This window comes from Vigna unguiculata, chromosome 5, assembly GCF_004118075.2.
Source record: "Vigna unguiculata cultivar IT97K-499-35 chromosome 5, ASM411807v1, whole genome shotgun sequence".
Taxonomy (NCBI): Eukaryota; Viridiplantae; Streptophyta; class Magnoliopsida; order Fabales; family Fabaceae; genus Vigna; species Vigna unguiculata.
Window position 1 is genome coordinate 12,204,676 of NC_040283.1, and position 26,560 is coordinate 12,231,235.

At 36.2% G+C, this 26,560-nt stretch overlaps 2 protein-coding genes across 5 annotated transcripts; both read right to left on the reverse strand.

Moving 5' to 3' along the window:
* Positions 1-26,560, reverse strand: LOC114183171 (tropinone reductase homolog). Of its 4 annotated transcripts, none has more exons than XM_028070087.1 (5): positions 26,299-26,560; positions 25,995-26,202; positions 25,669-25,885; positions 568-680; positions 1-377 (listed from the first exon to the last, which is right to left on the reverse strand). In XM_028070087.1, the coding sequence occupies exons 1-5, from the start codon at positions 26,388-26,390 to the stop codon at positions 207-209; spliced, it is 801 nt and encodes a 266-aa protein (XP_027925888.1). In that variant the 5' UTR covers positions 26,391-26,560; the 3' UTR covers positions 1-206. The 4 variants fall into 4 exon arrangements, with proteins under 4 accessions (XP_027925888.1, XP_027925892.1, XP_027925890.1 ...); XM_028070091.1 differs by lacking the exons at positions 25,669-25,885; positions 25,995-26,202; positions 26,299-26,560 and adding exons at positions 797-968; positions 1,055-1,262; positions 1,376-1,497; XM_028070089.1 differs by lacking the exons at positions 25,669-25,885; positions 25,995-26,202; positions 26,299-26,560 and adding exons at positions 752-968; positions 1,055-1,262; positions 1,376-1,497.
* Positions 15,514-17,958, reverse strand: LOC114183172 (tropinone reductase homolog At5g06060-like). Its single transcript, XM_028070092.1, has 5 exons — positions 17,699-17,958; positions 17,395-17,602; positions 17,069-17,285; positions 16,668-16,780; positions 15,514-15,944 (listed from the first exon to the last, which is right to left on the reverse strand). Exons 1-5 carry the CDS (start codon positions 17,788-17,790, stop codon positions 15,777-15,779), a joined length of 798 nt encoding a protein of 265 aa, XP_027925893.1. The 5' UTR covers positions 17,791-17,958; the 3' UTR covers positions 15,514-15,776.

Here is a 26,560-nt window from a genome sequence, read left to right on the forward strand (position 1 = left end):
TACTAGAAGGAGGAAGTGTTGTTCTATTAATTACCAATGATAACATGTGGGAGAAGGTACCTTGTTAAATGGAAAAAAAAAACAAAAAACAGATGAACAAAATGATACACATGGATATGTTTAAGACCAGGACCCAAATACAAGCAATAGTACATATCATATCAACCATGATTGGGTTATTGGAGACATGACTTGTGGAGCAATTACTAGACTGTGTAACCCCCATCTGCAACTATAACCTGTCCAGTGATGTACGATGCAGCCGGAAGGCAAAGAAAAGCTACCAATGCTGATATCTCCTTTGGCTCACCCATACGACCAACAAATGTTCGAGACGCTGCCTCGGTAACAATCTTGTACCCTTCATCCGAAGAATCCTGTTGGACCGACCAATCATTGTTAATTCCACATAGCCCATGTCTTATTATTATTATATTTTATCAAAACTAATGATTTTCTTAGAAGATTAAGAGAAAATAGTTAAAACAAGTTTCGTAAATTGTTAATCAACCTTGATTATATGCCTACTGGATAAGAAACTTGAATGCAAAAAACGAATATATATACCATGAGAGACTTCGAAAGAACAGTCATCACAGGACCAGGTGCCACAGCATTGGCACGGATATTATCCTTTGCCCATTCCAATGCCAAGTTTCTGGTGAATTGATTCATGGCTCCTGGGCAAAATGAATACATGGTCTCATTCTCAAATTGCATTCAATGGAAAATTAAGAAAATGAAAAGATACCTTTAGAAGCTGCATAAATAGAAAGAACGGGAACAGCTTTTACACCTGCAACGGACGAAATAAACACTACGCTCCCGTACCCAGATTGCTTTAGAAAAGGGTGTGCAAGTTGACACAAATGATAAGAGGACTCAAAGTTGGTGCCCATTACGGTTGATATATCTTCTGCAGTGTAATCTATTATTTTCTTTGATATACTTATGGCAGCATTGTTCACCTGAAACACAAGAAGAACAAATTAAGAGTAATATAGTAACTTTATATTTCCTTCACAAGAGAAACAGATTAAGTATAGAATCTTACAAGAATATTGAGTTTTCCGTGAAAGATGGAGGCAACAGTTTCCATCAATCTTTTACGTTGGTCAGGATATAGCAAATCACATACTGAACCAGTTACATTAAGTCCCTTGCTTTTCCACTGCTCCAAACATTTATCAATGTCTTCTTGGCTACGAGCACACACATGAACAGCTGCTCCAAATTCGGCCAATTCTTCAACAATGGCGTGTCTAAAATGAAAAAGAAAAAAGAAGAATTAGTGGAGTTAGTGAAAGCTGATTAAACCACATATACTCCATTTAACTAGAAATATGGTTGATGTAAGAGCTATAAGAAACAAAACCCAAGGCCTCGAGTTCCTCCTGTGACTAGAGCAGTCATCGCATGCAGTGACCATTTTTTTTCTTTTAAGCTCAACTTTGTTTCCGCCATTACTTTTGTTGTAATGAGCTCCAGAAGAAAAGGTAGAACGACTTCTGATAAATATGACAACACAAGAGTACAAAACCTTCTTTTATCTTCCACCGTGGCGGAATAATGTATTTTAACCGTTGGATCAATATACTTTGATGTAGATGGATGATTTTGTTTCTCAGTTATTTTTTTCATAATGATACCTGATTATTAAATTTTAATAATTTTTTCATAAGATATCATCTTTTAAATAGTTTTTAAATATTAAAAATAAAAAATCACTTAAAATATATTATCTTTTAAATAGTTTTAAAATATTAAAAATAAAAAACATAAAAATAAAAAATCACTTAAAATATAACACATAAAATTGTAAAAGAAAATTTTCAAAATTTAATAATAAAAGAATATTTTTCCTTTTTTATTCATTATTGGTCTCCCTACCACGTTCAATAATTCTGTCCTTTAAGAGGAAAAAAGAAAGATCTTTTCTAAAAGGAAAATAATTCCTTTCTAAAAACAGAATCATAACAAATATCTCTCTTACTTTTAAATAGTTAAGTTTCTTTTTCAACAAAGAATTATTAAATATAATAATATTCGATTTGAGTTAAGTTTTCTTTAAAATGATATTAAAGTCTATCAAATGATTAATATATAATCTTTGCAGGAGATATCACTGGAACCCACGAAACCCATCATCACCGCCGACACACCTGGTATCATCGCAAAAGACCACGAATTTCACCATTAAACACTATTGTGAAAGGCACTGCAAGCGGCCATGAGAATTCAACTCAACCCATTACAAAGTACCACCACGGAACTATGAAGCACAAAGACGACTCTGCAATGGCATGTAACACCCACTCGTATACCACACATTGGATAAGTGTCACACACCACATTAAAATGTTCGACTAAACCATTACATACGCTGACGTACCATTTGGAATTGTCGGGTGTCAGAGATCTGAACGCGTGATAAAAAACATCAGCCACACATGTTCTATCATAATAATTTTGATAATATATATATAAAATAAATAATTAAATGGGTTAAAGTTACCGTATTTTATTAGCTAATTTATTAAAATATTTGATTAATTAGATATATTTATTATGAAAATATTAACTATGATAATGTTATAATATTTTAATTTGATGAAAAAGAAAAATTAGAAATATTATCTTTAAAAAATATTAACGAATTATCTTAAAATGGTTATAATCTCCATCTGATAGTATGTTCAAATTTATTTTATTTATTTTTCTTTTTTGTTACAGAAGAGTGCATCAAAAGAAAATTTAGAGGGCTGTATAGTTGAAAGATAAGATATCAAAATTATCACCATTCCAGTTAATCTAAGTACTTCCACTTTTCGTTCTTTAAAATATAGGAACTATTTAATTATTTTTAGGATTTATTGCTTTCAGAAACTAATACTCTTAAGAGCTGAATTTTCAAAAAGTATTTAAAAATGAAAAATTTATTATACAAAACTTGTTATGTCCGGTTATTTGATTGTGAACGACCTTCGACTGTTTCTTCTACCTTAGCAGGCACCGATTTCCATTTCGCATCAAGATGGGATAGAGGCCGGTGAAGGAAAGAAAGAGAAAATTTTGATACCAAAACATTATTAAGATGCAGAGGGGTTAAAGGAGTTAACATGGATTAACTATTTAATCAAAGTTACAAAAATTTATGACAGTTAAATAAAATTAACAGAAATAAAAATATTTCAGACAGTTTATTTTACTGGTACAGAAATTCATTTTTACCTCGTCCTATATGTCTCGGTTGTCCAGGAACCGAAGTATATAATGGCGCTGTGGCATTTTTGCAATTTCAGACAACTTTTATAGATCGGTTCAGCTTAACCCAAAGCAAAAGAGGCTCATATGCTTCGGTTCGCCAAAAACCGGTGCCAAAGGAGGCTCATATGCTTTGGTTACACAGACCTGAAGTTAAAAACCCACTAGTCGTTACCTCTTTGGCCTCGGGTGGGTCTGAACCGGTGCCAAATAGGGCTATATGCCTCGGTTCAATTAATAACCGAGGCCATATGGTTTAATTAGGGCACCAAATTCGCGAGCCCCCTTTCTCTTCTTCTTTCCTGCGCCCCTCTCTGCAACAACACTTTTTCTCTTCTCCCTCTGGCATGGCTATTCCAGGCGCGGTGGTGATGTCGTCGACGTTCCAGATGTAGCAATGGTGGCTCTAGTGGCGCAGATTCGCTGCTGCTCCGATCTGTTCGAAGGTGGTGGTGGCGTTGCGTTGTTGCAGTGGTGGTTCGCTGCCTTCGTTCGCGGTGGCGCAGCCTTCATTCGCGGTGGCGCTGCTCTCTGCATCTGGTGTGTCGTTCATGGTGGCGTGATGATGGTGGTCCGCATCTGGATGTGTGTTCGCGTTTCGCGCAGGTTGTGGATCTGTGTTTCTATTGGCTGTAGGTTGTGGATCTGTGTTTTTGTTGGCTGCAGGTTTTCGCACAATGGTGCATTGCAGAGAAGAAGACGAAACTGTGGTACGGTGCGTTGCTTCCGACAAGGGTGGCGGCTGCCATGGTGATGGAAAGAGATGATGAAAATTAGGGTTGCTCGAGCATGGTGTAGATGCATGGAAGAAGATGGTCGTGGTTGTTGCGTTTCGCCGACGAGGATGATTGGCTTCGGTTCTATTTTGACCTGAGGCAAAAATGGAACTATATGGCTTCGGGTAACAACCGAGGCCAAAAGGGGTGCCTTTTGGTCTCACCCCAATATGCCTCGGTTCTAGACCCGAAGCAAAATGAGGAAAATAACCGGGGCAAAAAGCCTTTACTGTAGTAGTGTTTAACTGTTACACAATAATTGTTACTAAAATATTGTTTTTAATACTTGAACCCCTTATGTGCTCGTTTATTAATTATTTCAAATATTAATTAAATTATCTTACAAAAGAAAGTAAACATCACAACAGATAAAACATAATATTATTAATTATTTAATGTAAAAAAAATACATATTTTTTATATCAAATGTAAAAAAAAATCTAATTATAAAAATACCAAATATGAGTATTAAATAACAATTGAATAAATATTAAAATAATTATAAGAAAAATTTAGGAAGGATAAAATAAGCACCCTAGAATAAGTCATAAAAATTAAGGACTAACAAAAGGTTAATATCTTAGATTTCTTGTTTTAATAATTTAAAATTGTTGGTGTATGGTCGGGAACGTTCTGGTCTCGGCCTAGTAAGGGAAAAATGGTCGGGATCATCCCGGCCCGAGTGTGGGGAGCTCTCGCGCTCTGGCCCAATTGTTGGGACATTTCTCCAGTATGACGCAAACGGCCCATTAAGAGTGATAGCTGGGTATATCCCGACCCTTTTGGCCGGCCGTGTATATCCCAGCCCAATGGAGTGACATATGGAAAATAGGATTATGGCGCAGAGGTGCAGAGGAGCAGCGCGCAATCTCAGCCAAGAAGGAAAGAGTTGATATTTGGGGGTACAGATAGACAAATTTCAGCCAAGAAGGAAAGAATTGATATTTGGAGGGGTACAGACGGACAAATCTCAGTCAAAAAGGAAAGAGTTGATATTTGGAGAAGTACAGACGAGCGAATCTCAGCCAAAAAGGAAAGAGCTGATTAGTGACAAAGTGGCAACATGCAATCTCAGCCAGTAAGAAAAGAACCAACGCGTATAAACTTAGTTAGAAAGGAAAGAATGGATCCTCGAACACAAACAACCCACAAATAACAATAATAGATCCGTTAAGAGACTAGTATAAATTAAGACCTAGTGAACATGTAAATGTATGCTTTTCTCACTTTACCATTTACACCTCATATCGAATCACTATTTGACTTGAGCATCGGAGTGCCTGCAGGTACCCCCGCCCTCGGAGTGCAGACAATAAGGAGATGCAGAAGGAGTCCAAAGAGGAACAAAAGGAGGTTCGACACAGACAGTTCTTGAGATCGTCTAGTTTCGCACTAAAATAGTATCGATCAAGTACACTTGGCGCCCACCGTGGGGCCAGACTATTCTCAAGAAAGATGGTGTCGACAAGAGCAGCAGTCGATCAAAGTACAATGGCAGTGGAGATGCAGCGAGAAATGAATCGTCAGTTGAAGGAATTGAGACGCAAGAACAAGGAAGAACTAAATGCCCTAAGAGAGGAGAACCAACGGATGTGAAGGCAAATTGAGCGAAATTCCCAACAAAGGGAAGAATCCCATAGTAATGAAGATGGAGAGGATGACACGGGGCGAGACGAGTCCCGAGTACAGACCATCACCAACCAAACAGGCGCGAGACCTATAACAGCCAAACGCCATCCCTTCATGGACGGGATCATGGAGGTGGAAGTTCTCGCACGTTGGAAGGGGTTGACTATGAGCCAGTACGATGGCACTACTGAACCGGAGGAGTACATGGACGTCTTCACCACCCAAACAGGGTTGTATACTTCACATGACGCAATCCTCTATCGTGTTTTCCCAACATCCTTGAAGGGGCCTACACTCAACTGGTTCACACGATTACCACCCAACTCCATCGATTGTTTCGATACATTGGCTACCCGTTTTGGCATTTAGTTTGCCACTAGTAAGCCACATCATCTCACTTCTCTGGCATTGGTGAATATACGAAAGGAAAAAGGAGAGTCTCTACGGAAATTTATGGAGCGATTTGGGAAGATATCCTTGAATATCTCTAATCTAAATCCTAAGGTTGCATTGCACCACCTTATAACAGCATTGAAGCCTGGCCCCTTCGTTGACAGTCTATGCAAGAAACTCGTGAGCAATCTAGACGAGCTTCAGACCAAGGCAACGACATTTATGCAGATGAAGGAACTGAAAGAGTTTCGTAGTACAACTTTACCAGACACTCAGGAAAAGAGGCACAATGATAGGGAAAGGATGCTAGCGCCCCGACCTGGCAATAGGTTCAAAGACTCCAGGTAGCCAAAATACAGCAGATACACACCCTTCATGTCCAACAGAGCCAGAATTCTATAGGAAGCCCTGAACACTGACCTAATAACAGTCCCTCGAAGGGTTCTGACTCCTCCAAATGCAGATTCCACTAAGCATTGTCGGTATCATCGAAATTATGGGCACACAACGAAAGATTGCTTTACATTGAAAGACAAAATCGAGGAACTTATACAAGTGAGACACCTAAGAAGATTTGTGAAGTGAGAAGGAGGGGGATTCTCTTCCAGGGGAGAGCGAGAGAGGCGTTATGGGAAGCAACCATGAAGGGCATCAGGATACCGGGAGAGGGAAGGAGAAGGTACCCGAAGTAGGATGGAACCCAATAAAGATGATGAGTGAGATACAAAAGAAAAACTGCTAAGAGAGGTAATCAATTATATTTCAAGAGGCTTTACAGGAGGTGGAGCCAATATGTCCGCAAGAAAGATGTACGTACAAGCCATCCAAAGTGTTAGTGTCGTATCCGTATGTCCCAGGCGGCACATGCCACCCAACACGTTTCGAGACGATGATTTCCAAGCTTGATCTCCAGCAAAATGACCCAATGGTGATATCAGTAAAAATTGAGGACTTTGTAGTAAGGAAAACCTTGGCAGACCCAGGCAGTTCGGTGGACATCTTGTACTGGGGCACATTCAGAAAACTAAAAATTCTAGATGAAGAAATCCAACAGTACTCAAAGTCGATCGTAGGCTTTTTAGGAGAGCGAGTGCATACGAAGGGCTACATTGATTTGTTCACCAAGTTTGGGACATGGGGCATGACACGAACAATAAATATTCGATACCTTATTATTGACGCTTACACCTCTTATAATATTTTGCTAGGGATACCCTCGTTGAATACGCTTGGTGCGGTGATATTCACATATCACTTGACCATGAAGTTTCCGTCAGCTTCAGGAGACATAATCACTATGCATGTAGACCAGTCGACTGAGTGCGGATGCTATGCAGATAGCTTGAAAGAAAGACGCAGGTTGCCTCCCCGACGAATAGTGAATAATGTCGAGAAAGTCCCAGGGGAAGAGGGAGTAGACTTGACATGCGAAGTCCGACCAACATCAAGGATATATTGAGATTGGTGGGAAGGTTGACTACATTATCACGTTTCATGGCTAAGTTAGCTGAAAGAATCCATCCAATGCTTAGGCTCATGAAGAAAGCACAAAAGTTTGTATGGGATGAAGTTTGCGAGCAATCTTTTCAAGCGTTGAAGGAATACCTGTCTTCTCCCCCGGTATTGCAGAAGCCTAGCAAGGGAAAATCCCTCTTAGTATATCTAGCCATTTCCACCAATGCTATTAGTGGAGCCATTGTACAAGATCAGGAGGGGTACCAGCGACCTGTGTATTTTATTAGCAAGGTGATCCTGACAATAGAAAAGGTGATCCTGACACTCGTAATAACAACTACACTTGATCGCCCCATTGTAACTTTAATGGATATCAATACTACCGAGGTAGTCGTACCAGAGGACGAGAAATGGATGGCTACCATTATGCTATACAGCATGGCGATAGAAGTGGAGAAGACAACCCTATCATGCATAAAAAGGCTTCTCAATTCATGTTGATTGGCGAAGAATTGTATAGACGAGGCTTTTCCAACCCTTTATTAAAATACGTGACAAACCGTCAAGCTCAGTATATTATGATGGAGTTGCACACGAGAATTTGTGGCTTACATTCGGGATCTCGAACCATGGCAGCCCGGGTACTACGAACGGGATACTATTGGTCAACTGTAAAAGAGGTCTGCGAGAAGTACGTTAGGAAGTGTGCCCAATGCCAACAACATGGTAACATGATACACCTCCAGTCAGAGGAATTACATGGCATTACCTCTCATTGGCCATTCGTTAAGTGGGGCATGGATATCCTAGGGCCTTTTTGCCCAGGGAAAGGTCAGGTGAAATTTTTGCTGGTGGCCATAGACTACTTCACCAAGTGGGTTGAGGTAGAGCGACTTGCCCTTATCACGGCCCAACAAGTGCAGAAGTTTGTCTGGAAGAATGTAGTGTGCAGTTTTGGTGTACCAAGCATCATCATAGCAGATAATGGTAGACAATTTGTCGACAAGGGGCTAGCCGAGTTTTATAAGGGACTCCATATCCAGCATATTACCAGCTCGGTCGAGCATCCACAAACAAATGGGCAAGTCGAAGCAGCAAACAAAGTCATATTGCGAGAGCTTAAGAAAAGGTTGGGATATGCCAAAGGTAGGTGGGCTAACGAATTATTAGAGGTTTTGTTGGCATATCGTTGCACCCCATAGTCTACAACGCAAAAGACACCCTATAGCCTAGCCTATGGAGTAGACGCGATGATCCCAGTCGAGATTGGGGAACCCTCTTTGGAAGCATTTGTTCAATACACACCTTAACGAAGAAAGTATGTTGACAAGACTAAACCTGGTTCAAGAACTTCGAGATCAAGTACGCATTCGGGAGGAGGCATCCAAGCTCAGATCCTAGTGCCGCTACAATACCAAAGTCAAACCGTGATCCTTCCACCAGAGAGATCTAGTGTGGCACATGGCAAGTGTTGTCCGAAAGTATGAGGGGAAGTTTTCACGCAATTGGGAAGGGCGATTCTGAATCAAAGAAGCTGTGGGAAACATCGCATACAGATTGGAGCACCTACCAGGTGCCCCTGTCCCAGCCACCTAGAACACCTCACATCTCAAGTTTTATTATAGTTAGTTTGAACAATTTGTGAGTTGATTGCGTAATAAATGATGTACTCTTTCCTACCTTGATCTTTTTTTCCTAAGGAAGGTTTTTGATCAAGAAGGTTTTAACGAGGCATCATAGCAATAAATAAAGCATAATTATTTCATTATTATTATTATCCTATGATTACATTATCTATTACCAAAGCACTCATACATTTCAATCAAGCACAACAATTAGTTAGTATTTTGCACTCTTCTATGGGAAAGGAAGCTTCATCAATTTAGATGATCCTTGTAACATCCCTAAGGAATATTACATGAAAATAAATAAATAAAAACGGAAATACAATAACGTCCACATTTAATACAAACCATTTCCCAAAACCACGGGAAATTTAATTTCCAATCCATAAATCCAGGAGTTCATAATTCATAAACCAAATAAAAAACTCAAAAACTCCCAAAGGGATTACATAATTTTATCAAAGCTAAAAATGTACAATTATATACATATACAATATTATTCCCCGGCTAGGCCTCGCTCCGCGTCTAAGTGTCACCTGACCCACCTGTCACATCATCTGCTCCCGAATAACAAGTTATCCGATCATCGCCACACACACACACAGAAAGGGTGAGCTATGCACAAAATACATATACAAAACATGATATAAATATGTTTCCCAACCCAAAATAACATAACTAGATTTATAATTTCCAAATCACCCAACCATGACCTCATAGTCCTTCATGAGTCATATGCATGAACTAGGTCTTGGGACTTCCCTGTGCTCCCACGAAATTAACTCAATCGTGGTCCAACCCTATGAGCCTATCCTGCTCATAGTCCTGCCCTACAGACTCCTCGCCTGTAGTATAAACATCCAAGTCTCACACTTGGACCCTGGCACGCACGCAATCACCATACTATGGATTCCTCGCCCAATAGTAGCCGACGGGAACATCGCAGTTCCTTGCCCATCGTGCGCCCGACACATGCAATCACCATACTAAGGACTCCTTGTCCATTAGTAGCCGACGGGAACTCAACCAGTTCCATGCCCATCATGTGTCCAACCACTGAGCACATCCCAAACCCCTAATGGACTTAGTTCTTCAAGCCTAATCATCACACCACATGCATATACAATTTATCCTCATGCTGGACAACCAAAACACACACTCACAAGCACAAGAAACATAGTAACTCGCATAAACTCGCTTAAGCTATGGACCTCTCGCCCAAGCTAAACTCCCAGCCTCGCTGAGGCTAGCCCACCTCGCCTGAGCGAGCTTAAAACAACAACAACACCAAGTTATCTCGCTTAGGCGAGTTCATCTCTCGCCCAAAAACACAATTCAACTCACCTGAGCTGAAAAACACGCGAAACACCAAACATGACCAAGACATCTCACTTAGGCGAGGCCATCTCGCTTGGGCGAGACCCTGGTTCGCTCAAAAACCACAAACCCTCACCTAGACGAGAAGTCGCGCTCAACACGTGCAACTTCCACACTATCTCGCTTAGGCGAACTTATCTCGCCTGAGCGAGCGTACATATCGCTCAAACCCAATCCTCGTTGCCTGAGCGAGACGCTCGTGTGGCAATAGAGTTTACATCTCTGCTAATCTCACCTAGGCGAGCCTGGCTCGTCTGAGCGAGAATAGCAGGTCTCTACACTGATTATGCACACAACAGTAGTGACACAAACATCAATTTACATTCCAATTCATACCAATTTAGTTTACCCGTATTTCAACAACACATATACGTATTTTAGACTACCTTTAGTTCCCAAAACTCCAAGCACACTCAATTACATCATATCCAATGCATAATCTCATTATATTCATACAATTGAGTCATAATTCCATTACAACAGTACCAAACCCACAATCCCAAAATTCATCTGATATCAGCACGAAATTCATCACACAAAATCTGAACGATCAACAATCATGACCTAACACATACAATTTCAGGTTCAGCTCCCCTAACCTGGAATTAGTGACCAAAATTGAAAAAGTAGAAGCCTTGATTCGTAGTCCCCGCTTGGTCCAACCCTTGCACACTCACAACTCCACTCTCTCTCTCTCAAATTCGTTCTCCTCTCTATAGGCACAATAACCAATTGCAGAAACCCTATTCTCTCTTCAATTTAGCTTTTTATAAGTGGCTCATGGTAGGTTAATGCAAAAAAAAAAAAACGAATTGGACTTAAGTGTGGGCTTAATAGCTATTCAAGTCACTTAGTGGAAATATTTTTCAGCAGCTAATGGTTATCCTTCTGCTAGGTTTTCTTTACCCCTTCACATTCATACCACTACTAATAGTTAGCAAAAATAAAGCCTACTTTATGCCCAACAAGATTTGAACCCATGACCTTCCACCCATAAGGCCATAGCACAACCACTATACCAAATCCCATTTGGTGATACTCATAAATCAACAATATCTTACAATAATAATCACATACTCATACATATCCTTAAAAATCAATAACAAAACAATTACACATAATTGACATACATAGGACTCGAACCCAAGCCTTTTCACACAAACCAAGTACTCTCAACCATTTGAGCTAGTACTTTTCCACGTCATATTAAACAACAATTAATGCCATAAAGGCAACTTCTACCCGTATTTATTAATTAATTAATTATTTAATTAATTAATTTTCCCGGGTCTTACAATCCTCCCATATCCATATCAATAGGAAAGGAAGCTTCAACGCCCTAGATGATCCCCTCATACCAACAAAAATTAAAATAACACAACAATACACAAAGGAAAATCCAAAAAAAAAAAAAAACAGAAGTGGTCGGGTACACCTCGTACTTGCCTTCACCTACAAACGAAATTGGCCAGTGACATACAAAATGGCAGACACAGCAATTGTAAACACAAAATTCTAAAGGAAGCAAGTAAAAGAGCCTTCATACACATCTTTGTCAATGTCAAAATACACATCGTCCGTGTTGAAGTTAAACAAATGTGAAGTTTGGCGTAGGGCCTTGTAGAAACCCTCATAATGTTGGGACATCACGTACCCTTCCAATTGATAAATTCGACCAGCTTTCTCAGCGTTCTTCTTCTTTGTTGTTGTCAACTCCTCCTCTAAATGTTCCAAGGCTGTTTGGGACTCCTTATCTTTTTCCTCAAAGTCCCTACAACGCACTTTCAAGGCGTTACGTTTCGCCAGCCGTTGTGATCATTCATTTTTCATATTTCTCAACTAAAGGGAAACCTTCTGTCTCCTGTTGTTGGCCTCAACCAACTCCCTCTACAAATTCTCTATCTCAGCAGTCAGCTTGCTTGTCTCTAGTAGTTGGCTTAGCACCGTGTCCAGATGGCGACCCATCACCATTGCTCTGGCATAGAATTCATTCAGCGCATACATCACAGTCTCAGGACGCATGGCTGAAACAATCTCAGCCTCCTCTGACGATAGGGAAACCTCTATGCCTTGGTTAATTTTAAGTTGTGAATCTAACAACGCTGCTAAAGAGTCAGTCGCACTATCAACAGAGGAAGTACCTCGAGACTTCTTTAGAGAAGATGGTCGGGGAGTACTCGGCCTTGCAGCGTGATCCTTATGTTTGCTTCTTTTTTTCTCCGCAGCAGGAGGCATCAAGTTGCTCTTCTGAGAAGGCATCTCTATGGGAGCATGACGGGCACTCTCACCACCTTTCCTTTTCTCCTCTTCCAGCTTTTTCCTCCTCAGTTCCAGAAACACTTCCTTACCAAAGGGACCAGCAGCAACCATGATATCTGCAAATAAAATAAGTGTTAGTCAAAACATAACAAATAGATATCTACGAGTAGTCAAACGAACGTACATACCAAAAAGATCATCGTACGGATGGGAGGACCTAAACACACCAATAATTTTTTTAGAGGAGAGTTTCTTGGGCAATTGGTCCAAATAAGACAGCACATACAAGTCCTCCTGGGTGAGGGATGCTCTCGGAAAAACCCGATACGGGGTGGGATTTTTAGTCTAGAAGAAAGGGAATTTGGGTTCACCATCGTCAAAATAAAAATATTCAGCCCCAGCTGATCAGATGCGTACCTTAAAGAACCCAGACTTAAACCTTTTAAAAGACTAAGTATAGGACGCAAGCAAGCACTAATGGTTTTGACCCACTAGGGACAACCAGTTGAGCAACTCCCCAGGACGTGTACAATAATACTGCAAAAACACTTGCGGGGTGGGTTTCAAATGAAACACTCGACAGATCAGTCGAAACACTTGAAGGGACGCCCAACTGTTAGGATGCAGTTGACTAGGTGCTACGTTCAACACCCTTAACACTCCCATTGTAAAGTCATCAAAAGGGAGACAAACATGCAAATCAGAAATCAAGGCCGAGTACATAAAGAAAAAAATCATGTGAATGACCTTCTCTACTGAGACAAACACTGTCCCCACTCTTGGCTCGCTCTATACTAACAATACGCTCGTCTACTGTATTAGCTACAATGTCACATTTCTTACGGAAAGCAACTATGGTCGCAAAGTTACTAAACCTAGACAAAGGGAGTTTCACCTAGGGATCTACCCATTCATACCCCGGATGACGCTGGGTCGAGAACTCCTCAGCACCTACAGAGTCGTCATCACCCCTTTGAGAACTATCACTACACGGTGAGTTGGACACGGTCCACTCCTCCTCTGAATCACTATGCCTACTGGAAAGATAATAAGCAGAGGAGGATGACATACCTGGAGTAGTGCAAACAGGATACACTCGGCTGAAGGTTAGCACACTTCTTAAGTGGATCCTTTGCTCCAACACCAAGACCCCACCCCTATTTATAGAGGAGCCCCTCCACAAGGACAAACCTCTTATAACTGTGAGATCTAGCTCCATCCAACGGTTGTCGGCACATTTCCTTTAACTCCCCACCTACTAAATCTCATCTGACAAGACAGCCTCGAACAACGAGCTGAATTAATACTTTCTCTTTCCCCACAATTAAAGCAAGTCTCATAAATGCAAGTGGTTGGGAACACCCCGACCACATTTCCAAGGCAGCGCGTCATAGCCTCTTGTGAACTTTGTTCACTACGAGCCTAGGGGGCTGGTGTTGGTGTATGGTCGGGTACGTACCAACCTAGTAAGGGAAAAATGGTTGGGATCATGCCGACCCGAGTGTGGGGAGCTCTCGCGATCTGGCCCAATTGTTGGGGCATTTCTCTAGCACGACGCAGACGACCCATTAAGAGTGATGGCCGGGTATATCCCGACCCTTTTGGCCGTGTATATCCTGGCCCAATAGAGTGACATATGGAAAATGGGATTATGGCGTAGAGGTGTAGAGGAGCAACGCGCAATCTCAGCCAAGAAGGAAAGAGTTGATATTTAAAGGCGTATACAGAGACAAATCTCAGTCAAAAAGGAAAAAGTTGATATTTGGAGGGGTACAGATAGACAAATCTCAGTCAAAAAGGAAAGAGCATGATATTTTGAGAAGTACAGACAAGCGAATCTCAGCCAAAAAGGAAAGAGCTGATCAATGACAAAGTGGCAACATGCAATCTCAACCAGTAAGGAAGGAACCGATGTGTATAAACTTAGTCAGAAAGGAAATAGTGGATCCTCGAACACAAATGGCCCACAAATAACAATAACAGGTCCATTAAGACACTAGTAGAAATTAAGACCTAGTGAACACGTAAAGGTATGCTTTTCTCACTTTATACCAATTACACCTCATATCGAATCACTATTTGACTTGAGCGTCGGAGTGCCAGCAGGTATCCCCGCCCTCGGAGTGCAGACGGCAGGGAGATCCAAGAGGAGTTCAGAGAGGAACAAAAGGAGGTTCGACACAGAGGGTTCTTGAGATCGTCTGGTTCCGCACTAAAATAATATCAATCAGGTACAAAAACGATGATAGATATAAGGACAAAGACAGAGGATTAATATATATATATATATATATATATATATATATATATATATATATATTCTAATTTCCATTTTTAATTTAAAAATTTAAATATTACTCATACTTGTATCCAGTAAATATAAAAGTTTCTCATTAGAATCAAGATAAATTTGATCGACGAATTCATTTGTTATCACTAATTGAAAATATCACTTCTCCCTCATAAAAACATTCACCAACATTAAAAAACAGACACTTAAAAATAGCTTGCTGATTATTAAAATCACAAGTACAAAAGTTACAAATTTTCTTACACACGCCTTCATCTTCAAACATGCACATTTCAAGTCAAACTACAAATTTGTAGATGGTCCGATATCGATCAAATAATGAGTTATACGATAAGTCCAATAAACATTATTATAGTAAATTTTATATGATTCTAAAAATATATTAAAATATGAATTTTAAGCTTAACTCTATCTTACAAATTAATAAAGTGTGTAAATTTGTCTCATTTTTTGTTTATGTAATATCACCAACAACATCAAGCAAATATTTGGGCATAAGATACATACGAGCCAAATATACTACGCTAGACAATGCTTAATAAGAACTTAAGATATAAATGGAAAAATGGCCAACCAATTATACTAAACAAGTTTCAAAGGATATATGAAACATGGAAATACAAATTGAACACTAGAATTAATCGAACGAAGTGACTCTTAATTAATTGTAAAGTCACTAATTGAAATTTAAGATGTGAAACCGCCATCAACATAGAAAATTTGTCCAGTGATGTATGATGCAGCCGGAAGACAAAGAAAAGCAACGAGTGGTGATACTTCGTTGGTTTCTCCTACACGACCCGAAAATATCGTAGATGTAACAAAAGCATCAATCTCTTTCGGTCCAATTTTTTCCTATAAGAATAGCAATGACCATGATATATCAACATATGAGCAAACAAAAACATAATGGTGTGTCAAATTTGAAAGGATAATGATATTTTGACTACTAAATTTTGACAACTTTTTTTTACAATATGAAATATCATCTTCTAAGTGGTTTTGAAATATTAAAAATGAGATAATGAAAAAATAAAAAACTGATAACACATAAAGTTGTAAGTGAAAGTTGTCAAAATATAATAGTAATAAAAATCATTTTCCAATTCGAAATTACACGTAACAGAGTTTCACAAGTACCCTAATACTCCAATGACCGATGTTCCATAATATACGAAGTTTGATTATATAAGCATGAACTGAGGAAGGAATATACTAATAAATAAAGGGTATAAACACGATAAAGAAGGTGCAATTTACTCCAATGTTGTAAACCAAGCTCTTCTATAATTGCTTATAATTGCTTATTTACTAGGAATTCTTGAAGGGGACGTTTTTTATCATTTTAAAAATCATTTAAATACTTTTTTAAACATTAAAAATCATATTGAGTATTAAGATTTCAAATATGAATTTGGTTTTATATTAAATAAAAACAATTAAGATAAACAAATATATAAGAAAGAAAAATAATAAATACGTTATTTTAAAAGTTTGGATTGAATGTAATATTTTATATGATTTTATTCATAGATTATGGTGTCAAATCTACGTCACGTTTTCATATCTCCAACATACCCTGAAAGATTCAAGGATTGAAGTCCAAATTGGTCCAGGTGCTACAGCATTTGTACGAATGTTATCCTTTGCCCACTCCAATACTACGTTCTTGGTGAATATATCCATAGCTCCTGAATTAAATTATGGAAAATATTTTTGACTACTAAATTTTGACAATTTTTTTTTATAATTTTAGGTGGCATCTTCTAAATGATTCTCCATTCCAAATGATTCTCCATTTCTCCATTTTTTCATTTTCAATATTTCAAAACTACTTAAAAGATGACACATCGTTATAAGAGAAAGTTATCAAAATTTAGTAGATAAAATATCATTGTCCTTAAATTATATATTTTGTTTCTATAAACAAGTTATATTAATATATGTGGAAAATTAGAAAAAGAAATTAGTATGTATACCTTTAGCGGCTGAATAAGCGGATAAAGATGCAATAGCTTTTGCACCAGCAATGGATGAAATAAATACTATGCTCCCATATCCAGATTGTTTAAGAAGTGGGTGTGCAAGTTGAGTCAAATGAAACACAGACTCAAAATTTATAGCCATTATAGTTGATACATCTTCAGCAGTGTGATCTGATATGTCCTTTGTTATTTCTATCGCTGCATTGTTCACCTAATACAACCACATAACAAATAAACAAATCTTAATTATATTCTTAATCTTGCTTCAGAGTTTTTGCAGGGAGTAGATGAATTTAAGATGGGTGGTTGAATAATGTTACCATAATGTTAAGCTTTCCGTGGAAGATTGAGGAAACAGTTTCCATAAGCTTCTGTCGTTGGTGGCTATGTTTGACATCACAGACTGAACCAGAGACGTTGAATCCCTTCTTCTTCCACTCTTCCAAACACTTATCAATATCATCTTGCTTTCGTGAACATATATGAATAGCTGCACCAAATTCTGCCAGTTCCTCTACGATGGCATGTCTAAGACATTCAAAAGGAAGAAGAAAGATTAGAATATAAAAGGAAAAATGAATGCGAAGAGAGAAGAAGATTAAAGCATATGATGAGATGACGAACCCAATGCCTCGGGTGCCTCCTGTCACAAGTGCTGTCTTGCCATGGAGTGACCACCTATTGTCCTTTATGCTGCTCAGCTTTGGTTCCGCCATTTTTGCTTCTGATCGATCCTCCAGAAAACAGAAAACACAGTGCTCTCTCTCTACACGTTTTCACTGAATAGTTGTGATGTGAAGCAGAAGCAAGAGCTGCAAGATAGCTCTCTTTTCATATACATGTCGAAGTTCTGAAACATTTGTGGCTGTGAATGATTTTAATCTTATCGCCAAATAAAATGAACCTGAAGTGGGTCCTCAGAAAACAAAACTCGTTGGCCCATAACTATGCATCTAGGAAACATGAGTTTTTTTTAGTAGTATGCGTACATTGTCTTTCGACATATTTGGTTTAATAAATATATTCCGAAATTAAACTTTGTATGTTAAGTTTATTATATTGATCTCATTGAGATAAAGTACTAATGGAAAAATAAACATGTACAAGTCATTTTAACGGAATATTTCACGCTGCAGTTCTTATAATGAGTCCATGTCATTTAGTTATGTCAGCATTAGTGTTTAGTTGGGATTAATGCAATTAAAATTGTTTTGATTCTATATGCGGATATAATCAATGGACAAGATGTTTTGGATATACTCAAGGTATATAACGACAATTTTAAGTCCATAAAATCTATCACATTTATAAGAATATATAGTGAGAGATTGTTAACAATTTGGGTCATATATATATATATAAATATATATATATATATGATAAATAATTAGATGTGTCAGAGTCGTCATATTTTATTAGTCAATTTATTGAAGTGATCTGATTAATTATATTTATAGTTAAGAGTATAAACATTATAAAAAAATTATTATTTAGTGGGAGTTAATTTATGGACGTTATAAAAACCCTCCGCAAAATCATAATATTTAAAATGGTTGTGTTAAGTTGTCTAAGTGTTAAGATCAGTGGGGATTTTAATTGTTTTTTGAAGAGTTCTATAACCTACGTAGATTTCTACACCTTTAATTCCCTTATTTTTTTAACCTTTCCCTCCAAAGTTTTACATTCTCGCTCTACTCAAGGTTTTTCCATACATTTCCAAACCCACATTCTCATTTTCATTCAGAATGCTTCCTCAAGCTCGATTTGGATTCATCAAACTGGCATTCATCCTCTCATCTCCGTCCAAGGTTTTACACTCACTTTACTCATGCATTTTCTCCAAAATTTCCAAACACTAGCATTTTCGTTTTTGTTCAGAAAGCTCGTCATCAAATCGGTGTTCTGAAAGCTCGTTCTGGAAGTTCGATTTGGATTCATTAAACCGACGTTCATCTCCATCCTCGCTCGTCCGCCAGTGCTCGTCCTCTCCATCGTCGCTCATCGGCCAGTGGTCCTCGATTAATGTTCGTTGGCCATTGCTCATCTCTCAGTGATCGTCTCTTAGTGAGTGTGAGTTTGACCCTAATTTTTTAACCCTCTTTGATATGCAGAGAGATGTAAATCAATTGCTAGTTCTTTAATTCTCCATTTTTTACTCACAAGTGGACTTCGGATAAATTGAATGGTTCATGTTCCTGTTGTCTACATAATCGGAGCATTTATCCCAGCGACCATGATTGTTGTTCTTTATTTCTTTGTGTTCCCTCCTTGCTTAACTTTAATTTGTCGTATATTAATACTTAATGGATAAACTCTCATTCAATCACTATTTAAAAGACTAAATAACGACTTCTAATTGGTTGCCAGTATAAAATCACATTCTAGATTTAATTGGATAATTATTCTTGTAAAGGCTTTTTTTTTTCTGCATGGAAGACGTTAATGTGTGGCCATATTGAAATTCCTCCAACAAATGCAGTCATACTACATTCTCCAATGCACACAAAGAGTTTGGCAACACTGAAATACCAGGTAATTGATTATGTGTTTTTGTCAATTTCTCCCTAATTAATTTATAATTTTAAGCACTAAATCAACAAGTCTCATTAAAAAACAACAATGGTGGTAAAGTTTCTTTGGAACAAATAATGTGCATAGTTAAGTCCCTTTCATTTGATTGCATAACTTGCATATGTATGTAACTATAATTGAGTTATGCTTCTTCAGCTTTATTATTCTAACTTATAGAAAAGGTTTATGCTTGTTTTCATTCATTATTTGTCTTCTAACTTGTATGATTTACTTTTCTTAGGTGCTTAAGCATTGATGCAAGTTTTGCTTGGTGGTTTTGATTTTTTTTCCCTTTTTATTCAAGTTGGTTAGTAATGAATATTTACTATTCTGTTTTATAAAGGCTACGTACCATCGTAAATTTTAATAGTTCATTTGGACTTTGTTGAAGTGCTTTATTTTGTCACTAATAATTTGGTATATTTTACTATTATCATTTGCTTAGATAGAGATTTTTCTTAATGTAGTGAAATTGAAAGATATGAGCAATTATGTCATGGGCCGCTTTGGGATGATTGTGGACAACTTTAAAGTCGTCAAAGATCCAAACATTGGTTCCTATTCTATCTCATTCCAAAACTACTTTGTGTATAGAAAAGTCATAGCATCAATGATGTTTGAAACTTTTTTAACTCTATTTGCTAATATTTGGTTAGGTCTCGGTTTCATTAACTTTCATCTTCTTGGTTAGGGTTTTCTTGTCATCATGGTTGGGTTCATCTGTCATGGGCCTTGGGGAGTGGCTTATCAAGCGAATGTCACTTGTTCGTCTTATTAGATTGGAAAAGAATAGGTTCTTTTTATATATGTCCTTTTCTTCATTCTATCTCTAATTTCTATTTCCCATTTCTAACTTCTTCTCCAAACAGTGACATCATCCACATGGTTAGTTATGCACCTCTCTTCGTAAACGCCAACGACAAAATGTAATTTTTCTATCCTTTTTCATTTCACCACTATTAATTATTTTTTGTATTCATGCTATTTGATTTGAAATTGTGTAGGTGGACACCGGATGCAGTTGCATTTGACTTTCACCAGCGTTATGGAACTCCCAGCTATTGGATTCAACAGCTTTTTAGCACTTCAAGTGGAGCCACTTTGCTTGATTCAACTCTTGAAACCACTTCGGAGTACATTGTGGCATCAACAATTGAGTATAGAAATCCTGTAGACAAGAACAAGTACTAGAGAATAAAGGTTGTAAACTTTGAGTATGATCCTAATGACTTTAGGTTTTTTATTAGTTTTTATATTTAGAACATTATGTATACTTTTTTCAACATTAGGTATTTTCTTTTTCAATATTTACATGGTAATTGTTAACACTTTACCAAATCATCAATAAAATTAATTTTAGTTAATTTTTGTGTACTTCAGGAATTTATATATTTTATTTATTTTTTATTATAAAAATAATTTTATTAAATTAATAAATAATAAATGTAGGTGGGTAATTGCAAATAAAGGAGGTTTCAAACCTCCAGAAAATAATAGTCACTAATAGAAGAGGTTAAAACCCTCCACAAAACAACCTTCGCAATATAACTTGGAAATAGAAGAGGTTAAAACTCTCCACAAAACAACCTCCGCAATATAACTCGAATACCAGGGGTCATTCAAAACCTACGCAAATAGTTTGTGGCAACTCTAACTATGGAGGTTTAGAAAACCTCCACAAATTAATTTGCAGAGGGTGAAAACCCCCACAGATTGAAAAAATAACCTCCACTAAATAATATTTTTTTTGTAGTGAAATATCTATCAGGAAAATATTAACTGTGTAGATATCCGTGATATTCTAATTTCATGAAGGGGGCAAATTAGGAATATTATCTTTAGAAAATAGTAACCAGAAGTTACATAAAGGGGCTATGATCCCCATCTAAGAACATGTTCAAATTTATTTTGTTCCTTTCTCATTCTCCCCATCAGAAAAATAAATCAAGAGGAATGATGCTCTACAATTGGAAGATCAGATACCAAAATTATCACCATTTCCAATGACACATCCAGTACACTTGCTTCCGCTTTTAGTTCTTTAGAATATGAAAAGTGTTTAATTATCTGTAGAATTTATTGCTCTTTATGTCTCGTAAACTACAGAGCTGAATTTTCTAAGACTATTTAGAAATGTACAAGTTATTATACAAAACTTGTTATGTCTGTTTGTTTGATAGTGAACAACCTTCGACTATTTCTTCTACCTTTAGTGGGCCTCGATTTCCATTTCGCATCAAGATTGGGTAAAGGCCGGTGAAGGAAAGAAAGAGAAAAATTTGATACAAAAAGATTAGGTATAATTACTGATTTGGTATCCCAACTATTTGGTTAAGTTCAATTTGGTATCCATACTTTTGGTTTGTTCAATTTAGTACCCCAATTATCTAAAGAGATTCAATTTGGTCATCTCCGTTAAGTTGGAGTTAACACTGTGTCCGTACAGGGCACGTGTCAAGCCATGGAATTTTTATTTTTATTTTTAATTTTTTTTAAATTATTTTTTTTTGAAAAAAAAAATTTAAAAACTGTCACGTGTCAGTTTATCATAGTGTCACGTGGCAGCTTACAATCATGATATGTGACAGTGGTAATAATTGTTTTCAATTTAGTACCGAATTTTTTAAAATGATCCAATTTCGTTCTTTCCAATTTCCAACCAAATTAGTAACTAAGTTTAATTATAATTTATATATACATGTTAAAATAATTGTTTTGAATTTATACATCAAATCACTACACCTAAATATTCAAATTATTTTATTTTTTACAAGTGTAAAAAATTACAAAGACTAAAATGTAAAAAGTAAAATAATTTAAGTATTTAGGTGAAATGATTTGATGTATATATTAGAAAAAATTATTATAACATGTATATATGAGTTGTAATTAAGCTTATTTACTGATTTGGTCTCAAATTGGAGAGGACGAAATTGGATCCTTTCAAAAAATTGGAGTACTAAATTGAACAAAAAATTTAAATTGGGATACTAAATTGAAAAACAACTATTACCACTACCACGTGTCATGATTGTAAGTTGCCACGTGGCACGATGATAAACTGACACGTGACAGTTTTTAAATTTTTTGAAAAAAAATAATTTTTTTTAAAAGAAAAAAATTTCATTGCTTGACACGTGTCCAGTACGGATACAGTGTTAACTCCAACTTAACGGAGATGACCAAATTGAATCTCTTTAAATAATTGGGGTACTAAATTGAACAAACCAAATGTTTGGGTACTAAATTGAACTTAACCAAAAAGTTGAAGTACCAAATCAGTAATTATACCAAAAGGTTATTAGGGTGCAAATTAAAGGTTTGAAGGAGTCATACCGTAGATTAACTATTTAATAAAAATTGTACAAAAATTTATGACAGTTAAATAAAATTAACATAAATAAAAATATTTCAGACAGTTTATTTAACTCTTACAAAATAATTGTTACTAAAATATTTTTTTTAATACTTGTACTATGTGCTCGTTTATTAATTATTTCAAATATTAATTAAATTATCTTAAATAAACAACACAACAAATAAACCAGGATATTATTAAATATTTAATGTAAAAAAGATACATATGTTTTTAAATTGAATGTAAAAAAATCTAGTAATAGAAATGTTAAATAAGAATATCAAATAACAATTTAGTAAATATTAAAATAATTATAAGAAAAAGTAGAAAGAATAAAATGTGCACCCTAGAATATGTCATAAAAATTAAGGACCAAAAAAGGTTAATATTTTAAATTTCTTGTTTTAATAATTTAAAATGATGATAGATACGAGGACGAAGAGAGAAAATTGATATGTATATATTTATTCCCTCTCTATATTTAATTTTAAAATTCAAATATTACTTATATTTGTATCTAGTAAATGTAAAAGTTTCTCATTAGAATTGAGATAAGTTCTATCGACGAATTTATTTATTATTCCTAATTGAAAATATCAATCGTATCTCATAAAAACATTCATCAACATTAAATCTATAAATAGTTTGTTGATTATTAAAATCACGAGTACAAAAATTATAAATTTTCACTTATACACGCCTTCATATTCAAATATACATTTCAAGTGTGAAATTATAAATTTGTAGGTGGTCCAATACCGGCCAAATAATGAATCACACAATAAGTCCAATAAACATTATTATAACATATTCTATATGATTCCAAAACCATATTAGAACGTAAATTTTAAGTTTAATTCAATCTTACAAGTTAATAAAATGTGTAAATTTGTCTCATCGTTTAATTCATGTAATATCACCGACATCTATATAATTATTAAGCAAAAAATTGGGCATAAGATACATACGGGTCAAATACATGCATGATGTTAGACGATGCTTATAATAAGAAAGTTAAAATATTTTATTGGTCTACGTTTTTGTACCAAAATCTCAAATAAGTTTTAAGAATTTTTTTAGTCTCAATGAGGTCCATAATTTTGAAAATTTAAGACCTATGAACATAATTGACACTAAAAAAATGTGGATCCATTTGAAGCTAAAAAAAAAATCTTAAAACCTATTTGAGATTTTGGTATAAAAAGGTGGACCAATAGAGTATTTTAACCTAATAAAAACTTAAGATATAAATGGAGAAGATGGCCGACCAATGATAGTAAGCAATTCAAAGGATAGAAGTGAGTCTTAATTAATTGCGAAGTCACTAATTGAAATTTAAGATGTCAAACCGCCATCAGCATAGAAAATTTGGCCAGTGATGTATGATGCAACTGGAAGACAAAGGAAAGCAACGAGTGGTGATACTTCCCTGGTTTCTCCTACACGACCCAAAAATACCGTGGATGTAATAGCATCACGCTCTTTCGGTTCAAGATTTTCCTGTAAGAATACCATGATATCATGTATGAGCAAACAAAAACATAATGCTAACATATGTGTCAAATTCGAAATTACACAGTTAATGCCATTTTCACACGTAACAGAGTTCCACAAGTACCCTAATGATCCATGCTCCATAATATACGAAGTTTGATTATATAAGCATTAACTAAGCAAGGAATATACTAATAAATAAAGGTAAAAAATAAGTGTCTTGGTCTCTAATCCCATGGATATATTTAGTTTAGTTACCTAATGAATAAATCACTAGCATAAGGGTATAAACACGTTGAAGAAGATGCAATTTACTCCAATGTTGTAAACCAAGCTCTTCTATAATTGCTTATTTACTAGGAATTCTTGAAAGGGGGCATTTTAATCATTTTGAAAAGGGTTAAATAGGTTTTTGTCCCTCAATTTTAAGTGAAAATTGGAATTAATCCCTCTTTGGAACTCTGGTCCAATTTAGTTCCCCAATTTTAGGATTGTATGAATTTAGTTCTCTTAACCAAATTTTGTTAAATTTATTTGACGTTTTAAATGCGTTTCATTATAATTTTTTAACAAATATTGAAGCAAAAATATGTCAAACGGTATAAACAACTCAAATGCTATTATAAGATGGGTTTAAAATGTTAAATAAACTTAACAAAATTTGGTTGAAAGAACTAAATCCATACAATGTTAAAGTTGGGAGACATAATTAAGCCAAAGTCTCGAAAAAAAACTAATTCCAAAGTACATAAACCAAAAATATATTTAATCCTTTTAAAAATCATTTAATACTTTTTTAAATATTAAAAATCAAATTAAGTATTAAGATTTCAAATATGAATTTGGTTCTATATTAAATAAAAACAATTAAGATAAATAATATATAAGAAAGAAAATTAATAAATACGTAGTTTGGATTGAATGTAATATTTCATATTATTTTACTCATATTAAATAATTATTTCTCCAACATACCCTGAAAGATTCAAAGAGTGGAGTCCAAATTGGTCCAGGTGCTACAGCATTTGCGCGAATGTTATCCTTTGCCCACTCCAATGCTACACTCTTAGTGAATATATCCATAGCTCCTGAATTATATTATGTATTTTGTTTAGATCAACAAGTTATATTAATATATGTGGAAAATTAGAAAAAAAATTAGTCTGTGTACCTTTAGTGGCTGAATAAGCAGATAAAGCTGGAAGAGCTTTTGAACCAGCAATGGATGAAATGAATACTATGCTCCCACATCCAGATTGTTTAAGAAGTGGGTGTGCAAGTTGAGTCAAATGAAACACAGACTCAAAATTTATAGCCATTATAGTTGATACATCTTCAGCAGTGTGATCTGATATGTCCTTTGTTATTTCTATCGCTGCATTGTTCACCTAATACAACCACATAACAAATAAACAAATCTTAATTATATTCTTAATCTTGCTTCAGAGTTTTTGCAGGGAGTAGATGAATTTAAGATGGGTGGTTGAATAATGTTACCATAATGTTAAGCTTTCCGTGGAAGATTGAGGAAACAGTTTCCATAAGCTTCTGTCGTTGGTGGCTATGTTTGACATCACAGACTGAACCAGAGACGTTGAATCCCTTCTTCTTCCACTCTTCCAAACACTTATCAATATCATCTTGCTTTCGTGAACATATATGAATAGCTGCACCAAATTCTGCCAGTTCCTCTACGATGGCATGTCTAAGACATTCAAAAGGAAGAAGAAAGATTAGAATATAAAAGGAAAAATGAATGCGAAGAGAGAAGAAGATTAAAGCATATGATGAGATGACGAACCCAATGCCTCGGGTGCCTCCTGTCACAAGTGCTGTCTTGCCATGGAGTGACCACCTATTGTCCTTTATGCTGCTCAGCTTTGGTTCCGCCATTTTTGCTTCTGATCGATCCTCCAGAAAACAGAAAACACAGTGCTCTCTCTCTACACGTTTTCACTGAATAGTTGTGATGTGAAGCAGAAGCAAGAGCTGCAAGATAGCTCTCTTTTCATATACATGTCGAAGTTCTGAAACATTTGTGGCTGTGAATGATTTTAATCTTA

Bases quoted from the DNA above. Each gene is read 5' to 3' on its own strand.
- LOC114183171 (XM_028070087.1), bottom strand. From the start codon at position 26,390: ATGGCGGAACCAAAGCTGAGCAGCATAAAGGACAATAGGTGGTCACTC. The intron at 25,886-25,994 runs GTAACATTATTC...TGGTTGTATTAG, and splicing joins ACGGAAAGCTTAACATTATG to GTGAACAATGCAGCGATAGA. The intron at 681-25,668 runs GTACACAGACTA...CATTTTGCCCAG, and splicing joins TGCTTATTCAGCCACTAAAG to GAGCCATGAATCAATTCACC.
- LOC114183172 (XM_028070092.1), bottom strand. From the start codon at position 17,790: ATGGCGGAACCAAAGCTGAGCAGCATAAAGGACAATAGGTGGTCACTC. The intron at 17,286-17,394 runs GTAACATTATTC...TGGTTGTATTAG, and splicing joins ACGGAAAGCTTAACATTATG to GTGAACAATGCAGCGATAGA. The intron at 16,781-17,068 runs GTATACATACTA...AATTTAATTCAG, and splicing joins CGCTTATTCAGCCGCTAAAG to GAGCTATGGATATATTCACC.